Source organism: Dermacentor silvarum, chromosome 5, assembly GCF_013339745.2.
Source record: "Dermacentor silvarum isolate Dsil-2018 chromosome 5, BIME_Dsil_1.4, whole genome shotgun sequence".
Lineage (NCBI taxonomy): Eukaryota > Metazoa > Arthropoda > Arachnida > Ixodida > Ixodidae > Dermacentor > Dermacentor silvarum.
In genome coordinates, this window is record NC_051158.1 from 14,775,864 (window position 1) to 14,783,105 (window position 7,242).

Genomic DNA, 7,242 nt, shown 5'->3' on the forward strand with positions numbered 1-7,242 from the left:
TTCACAAATTTGGTACTGGGAAAAGACTGACCTCCACGCAGTGCGAAAGTGACAATCTACAGAAGCAATTTTCATTTACAACGGAAATTTGTAGTACATAATGAGTGCCCCAAATAGATTTCAGAAGATCCAAACCAATGCGAAAATTATTAACCACCACGGCTGCGTCTTTCTTTTCTTTTTTTTAACCTTGGCTGTGCATGTCGACAAAGAGTGAACAAAATATATATGGCCCAAAAACACGCCCTCAAGCCCTTCATTACAAGTATTTCACTGGTAACAGATGGGCTGCCGTCATAACGAATGAGTCGAGCGACACTGCTCGTATGTCAGTCCACTCAGGCTTGCACAGAACTGGTTTACTCGTGGAAAATGAATACCTGCTCGGAAAATAGAGTGAAATACTTGTGCTTACCCGTGCTCATTAGGAAACCTGAAAAACTTCGCAGAAATGGAATTCCCGGTGTTCAAACGCCACAGAGCCGCGCAACACATGTGATGCCCCGATTTAGCCATCTTCGTCTAATGCTTGGCCGACCTGGTTTCCTGCGTCTTCCGTTCGTTGCACGCCTGATTAAGCTTCTCTTATCTTTCCCATCTTCACACTTGGGACGACAACTGAAGCAGACGACCAAGCGCGATCTGACTGGTGATATCGCTGAGCGAGTGGCAAGGGTGAGCGGAGGTCTAGTACACTGTAGCGGAGGCAAGCTCGGCGGACGCACGATGGCGACCACCTTCCCGCGTTTCGCCCCATTTAAAATTCACAAAAAGACCAATAATAAAAATAACTTAGGATGTCCGGCAACCGCTAGGAGCACGCATGTTCCTTGAAACCGAAACTAGCTTTACTTTCCGGAAGGGGCTGATACTCCCAGTTTCAGATACTGTAGATATAAAGAAGCCTCCATGCAAAATTTGACGTTTCAAATATAAGCACAAGCGGCACGAAAAGCTCGCAAGAATAGCCGTCTTTAATACCGAAACTAGGGTGGCTAGCCACCATACCGAAAAAAAAAGAAGAAAAAAAGAAAAAGAAAACTCCGCAATTACCGCTTGCCGGAAGGGCGCGCGGCTCTTCGGCATAACCTCCGAGACCCCAGGGCTGCCCACAGCGCAGTGAAAGATCTCGGATGCGGCGTGCTAGGGCTTACGTCAAGGCGACAACCACCAAGTGCATGCTTCGTTTGCTTAGATGCTGTTAAGGGGCAGCTAACAAAAAAACTGTTATTACCAACCCTGCGGCATTGCCAAGGTTGCTTTAAGGTATATGCTACTCAGTGATAACAAATTTAGTCAAATATAATTTTGTTGTAGTTGGCCTCAAAGTGTAGATAACGTAGACTACCAGGGGCGTAGCCAGAAATTTTTTTTTTTTTTTTTTTTTTGGGGGGGGGGGGGGGGGATCACCGGCCCGACCGGGGGGGGGGGGGGGGCAAGCTTCTGCTTTCCTCTAGATCACGTGACCGATAATAAATAGCGGTAGTTTAAGCAGACTCTATACATGTATATCAAAGACATGGGACCCCCCCACCCCCCCCCCCCCCCTCGGGTGTGCGTGTGCTTGTAAAGAAATTAAGTAAAACGTAAAGTAAGCTCAGTAAATACAGTAAGTACGACAGGTACAGTGGGCGTTTGGAGCAACGGTCTCTCATCGCGCCACTGAATGGACCAGTCTTCGAAAACGCATCATTGAGACGACCCGTGCGATCGGAGAAGAGATCATTAATTGTTAATTTCCGTTAAGCGAAGGTGGCGTCGTCCCCGTCGGGGCGAAGTGCGTTTCACAAGTCAAGGACGGGTATACGCGTGAAAATGCACGTGTGACCAGGCTATACCTACTCCCATGGCAATAGCTTGTTCGCTGCGTCTTTGCGCTAGAAAACTTAAATACGCGCAAAAACGCGTAAGCCTTTTTTTTTTTTTTTTTTTCGAAGCTTTCGTCGCCCTGCTCCCTCATACGAGAGGGTTGCATTTCCTGCGGCAAGTGCATGGGCCGCTGTGTCTTCGGCTGTGTGTGAGCGTGCAGCCGTCATTTGCGTTTACGTCAACAGATTCAGAATTGTACAGAATATTTCACCGCACAGGACAGATATGGCATGTGTACGCATTTTAAGTAGTGCGTGCAACTCATTTCTGCTTCACTTACGCCGGTGCAAACAGGAAGCGGCCTTGTACCTCACAGAATCTCGACTGATTGGTGTACTAGTGATGCAGGAATGAACTTCGGTATTGTTCAGTGCATAGTGCACATAATCAATTTCTCAGGACGCGTGAACTCCGACGAGAACCGTCAACGCCTGCAACAAGAGTTTACTTACGCTGTACTGCGCACAGCACTAATTCATGCTTGTCGGCTGTCTGTTTCGTGCATTCTATTGCGAGTCGGTGGAATTTCACTGCTGTCATCAACCCCTTCGTGTGTACATTGCTGGTTTGGGATTCCACAACAAAAGAGAAACTACCAGCCTTCTGTAATTGCTGGTTTGGGATTCAACAACACAACAGTAATTACCAGCCTTCCGTAGGGGCGCAATCGCTAACAAGAGACGTTTCTCGCGCAGTCTAAGCCTAGGTTCACACTTGGGAAGCGACAAGCGGGCGGAAAGGCCAAAGCAGGCGGAAAGGCGAAAGCGGCCGGAAAATTTTTTCCGCGCAAGATCATGCGCGAGCGCGGCCTAACCGGCACCTGAAGGGAAGCGGCGGAAATGTATACCGGAGATTTCGACCACCTGGGGTCTTTAACGTGCAATCTAAATCTAAGTAAACGGGCCTCGAGCGTCTTCGCCATCATCTAAAATGCGGCTGCCGCATTTGTTGCTTCATTTGTTGCACATTGCTTCAGAATGCGGCCGCCACATTCTCGCCCAAAACTTCACAGAGTGTCAAAGCCGTGACAAACACCGTGACAGTTTTTTCCATATGCAGACATATGATGCGCTGTAGCTTACCAACCCAAACGGAAGCGCCCAGGAATTAAATTGTGGTAGTAGCACCGGTTTCATGAATTATGTCAGCGCGAAGCGACGAAAACAAAGGGTGGGTAAGTAGGGGGGGGGGAGGGGGAATCGGGGGGGGGTTGAAACCCCCCCCCCCCAGGCTACGCCCCTGTAGACTACCGCCAAATTTTCATTTTTAAAACTAGAGAGGGATCTATGCGTGTGACGCTTGGTCGCCAAAAATGCAGTGGTCTACTGGAAAATGGTTAACTTGTCAGACCAAGTGCGCCGGTCACTGTACTGACTGAAGCGTTCTCACTGTCTCTCTGCACTGTTCGGTATCTCCTGCCTTCACACAGGTCGAGTGCGGCGCTTACCCATTGACGATTGAACAAGTGAAAAAGGTAGCCGAGGAAAATGGTGCCAATCCACCAGACTACAACGAGCTTACGGCTAGCTGCCAGACTACGGCCAAGGAGGTTCGTTCTCAATGCATGGTTTCTTTCTTTAATTCTAAGCCTCTGCTATACCATGCACAATCTGTGATGTCGCACCTACTTTGAATGCCTGAAGGAGGTTTGGCCACCTATTTATGACTGTCTTTCGTCGTGTTCCGTGTGACGTACCAAATTTAGGACCCATTGACACTTGCGACTAGGCGAGGTCGCGCGACCAAGTCAGTCGCAAAGCGACCAGTCGCAAGTAGTCGCAAATGGTCGCTTTTCTCGAAATGCGACCGTTTAGGGTCAGTCGCCCACTGCTCGATTTTTCAGTCGCGCGACAGCAGTTGCAGTACAGCTGAACCAATCAGATGCGAAGGAACAGGACGTCCGTATACGCTGACGCTTATTTTACGCGGCGATGACATTTCAAGCAGACGTGAACGGCATAACGTGAGACGTTTCGGTTTAGCGACTCGTCGGTCTCATTTGTGAGTGTGAACATCGTTCGTCTTGAGTAGCTTTCTGGTCGCCAGTCGCAATCGGTCGCGCGACCTCTCCTAGTCGCAAGTGTGAATGGGCCCTTAAGCTGTCGGAAACACCCCGTCGCATACAAGCCGTATATATTTTCTGAGCCCGCGAATACACGCAAAGTGCCTCGAGCGGTCAGTCGCACGGCCATTTTGCGTGTATTCGCGGGCTTCTTTCACGCTCGGAAGAACACTTTTATGTAGCACGTATTGAGCAACAGAAAGCTGTATCGGGAGTTTTTGTTCCTCATAAAATTTTCTCATTGACGCTTTTAATCTAATTATATTAACTGAGAAGTTGATTAATTAATTAAGACTAATTATGTAATTAGGCGAAATGCAAAAAGTAATCTGAGTATCTCCAAGCAACGGCAAACAACATTACCTTTGGCCCAAGTTGCGTGAAACACCCTGTATATCGTGCCCATGGAAAGGAGACGACCTTTCTCTAAACGTTTACGAATGACTGAAGCTACAAATGGAGTAACCGCGGGACATATCTTGCTTTAGCTAAGCAAGGTGAACTGGTGCGCCCTTTGCATGCGAAGCGGTGAAGTCCTCCATGGGCGCCAAATAACTATCGCGCAAGGCGCAATTCATGACGGGACAATTAAGAGATACTAACAGGACAGGTTTGCAATCGACATATTAATGTTGCGTGCATGTGTGTGAAGTGTGGGAAGCCGGTCACGTGCTAGTGACCACGTGACTTACCACACACACACACACACACACACACACACACACACACACACACACACACACACACACACACACACACATATATATATATATATATATATATATATATATATTGAAAGCAAGTCACATTTTAAGCACGGCATCCGAGGAGATTGGGCGATGCGCGATGACAGCGTGCTCCACCCGGACTCAGAGGCCATGCTTAGCGTGTGCTCTGTTTCATGAAGCCTTGCGTATCAGTGGTGACTACGAGACTTTTCGAGTCTGTCAAAATTTTACTTTCGATAGCAGAGATATAGTGTTTGTCCTAGATCTGAAGCCTTGTGTGCAATGTGACTACTAGAACAAAAAGCAAAATAACTAAAAAGGTGGCAAACGAATCAAGAGGTCTGTCTGCACGAACATCTCGTAGGCAACAGCCATCATGCGCAAAATTCACGCCAGGTGGCGCCACAATACTGCACTGCTTTAGCGCCGCTGCTTCACAAAAGCGCGTAGCTGGCATCAGGTGGTATCAGCGCTTCTGCGCCTTGCTAGCGGACGTTCATCAACCATGTATTTGTGTAATTGTATAATGTCGTCAACGCACACCTGAAGTACAGTGCCTTGAATATACTATATAGGCACTGTACCTGAAGCGGCCATTAATGAACAAGAGCACCTACTTCATCGGTGCCGTGTGCAAAACAATTATACTTTCATTCATTTGTATGCAAAGGCGCTTTAGTTTTATTTTATTTATTAGTGTTATAAAACGAGGGAGTTTTGCAGCTTGTGCGAAATACAGTTTCGGAAAACTGTTAACTGCACGGAATATTTTTTCCAGATTCTCTCGGACCTGGGCATTACAATCGGAACGCAGAGTGCACTCGAGTCTGCGCTGACCTTTGCGCTGACCTTTTTGCTGTCCCTGGGTGGAGACGGTGCTGCGGAAAGGTTGCAGTCTGCCCTCAAGGAGACAGCGCGTTAGCCACCACAGCCAAAGTAAATAACTGCAGAAAATGCTGGCACATGTGCCAAAAGGAAAGCACACAGTTGTGGTGGAGCAAAAACCACGAACATTCTAAAGAAATAGGATGGCATTCAGAGTATCTCGTTGCAGAATTGTTAAAATATCGGCTAGGCGGGCCCCTACGTGTCAACAACCGAGTGGGACCACACGAGCTCTTGGTCAAGAATGAAGCCATGTCCCCATTTGCCGACACATTTCCTGTCCTGGACCTGTGAGCCCATTCTTTCTGGCATCCGAAGTCTTGGGAGTAGACGCTTGCACTTGCGCCTGGAGTAAAATTAAATTATGGGGTTTTACGTGCCAAAACCACGATCTGATTATGAGGCACGCCGTAGTGGAGGACTCCGGAAATTTGGACCACCTGGGGTTCTTTAACGTGCACCTAAATCTAAGTACACGGGTGTTTTCGCATTTCGCCCCCATAGAAATGCGGCTGCCGTGGCCGAATTCGATCCCGCGACCTCGTGCTCAGCAGCCCAACACCACAGCCACTGAGCAACCACGGCGGGTTGCGCCTGGAGTAGCGTCGGAATAATAATGTATTACGTTAAGAGGGATCATAGCTCATATCAATAGTATCTGTTAATTTTTTTTTTTGTCAAAATGCCGCGCTTATTGATCGGGTGTTCTGGTGAAGGTTGCATGTCAACCGGTCTCTCCGCCGCTATGTGCATTTCACCATTCAGGCCACTTAGTCGACTTATTTAAATTGACGTGTCTGCACGAAGTTGCAAGCAATGCATGGCCTCTCCTTTTTGTCCTCGTCTGATTTCGCGCTATTTACTGTTTCACCTATACGAAGCAATTGCGGCGGCTCCCGGACCGCTTACATCACCTTTTTTTGTCGTGGCGACCGCTTGGCGTCACGACGAAGACTGTCAGACCATAGTATCGTAGTTGACTCCACACAAACACACACACAAAAAAAAAAACAATAAAAAAAAGGATGCCTCCGTGACTTGTAGCTGTGTTGCACTGTCGAAATATTCTTGATGACTGTTCGCGATTTTCATCATATATCCAAAAGCAAAACTTGGGCAATGTAAGGTTACCACTCTAGCTTAGTTTTGACTACCTTAGGTTTGACTACCATTCAAATCACATGAGTTCGTCAGCCTACACCTTGGCTTACCCTACTTCCAAAGGAGGGTGCCATATCTCAGCTGAGGCATGCAGTTAAAAAAAAAAAAGGCTAAACATGATTTGTCCACATTAGTGGACACGTCTTTTTTTTTTTTTTGGTTTCAAAATCTTTTATGTCACCAATGTTTTTCTGTGAGCTCCTTAAATAGTGTAAAAGAAAGTTTTATGGACAATTATTCACCTGACTACCTTGCCTTCGGTAGTGAAGTGGTTACAACAAAAATTTCCAGTAGGGCCTAGTGTGAGACCTTTTAACGTGCACCCAAATCTAAGCACTGCCACAATTTAGTTAGGAAGGATGCCTCACAAGGGAAGTGCGCTCGCAAGAACGTGCATAGGTGTACTGTCAGGATTCTTCTATGGGCCTGATGAAAACGGGTCAATTCAGCTTATCACACTTAAGATATCCACAATTTCACCTACAACAAACCCGGAAAGAACAAGGTTGCAACATTGCATATCAATGAAAGATTGAC

General features: G+C 47.3%; 1 protein-coding gene across 4 annotated transcripts in view; it reads left to right on the plus strand.

The window, feature by feature from the left end:
• LOC119452919 (uncharacterized) overlaps positions 1 to 5,703 on the plus strand; it is a 14,251-nt gene extending 8,548 nt beyond the window's left edge. For all 4 annotated transcript variants that reach the window (XM_049667390.1, XM_037714880.2, XM_049667391.1 and 1 more), the window contains exons 3-4: positions 3,299 to 3,418; positions 5,438 to 5,703. In XM_049667390.1, coding sequence (XP_049523347.1) covers positions 3,299 to 3,418; positions 5,438 to 5,581 — 264 coding nt within the window. In that variant the 3' untranslated portion in view covers positions 5,582 to 5,703. The remainder of the gene's footprint in view (positions 1 to 3,298; positions 3,419 to 5,437) is intronic.
• Positions 5,704 to 7,242: the final 1,539 nt, after the last annotated feature.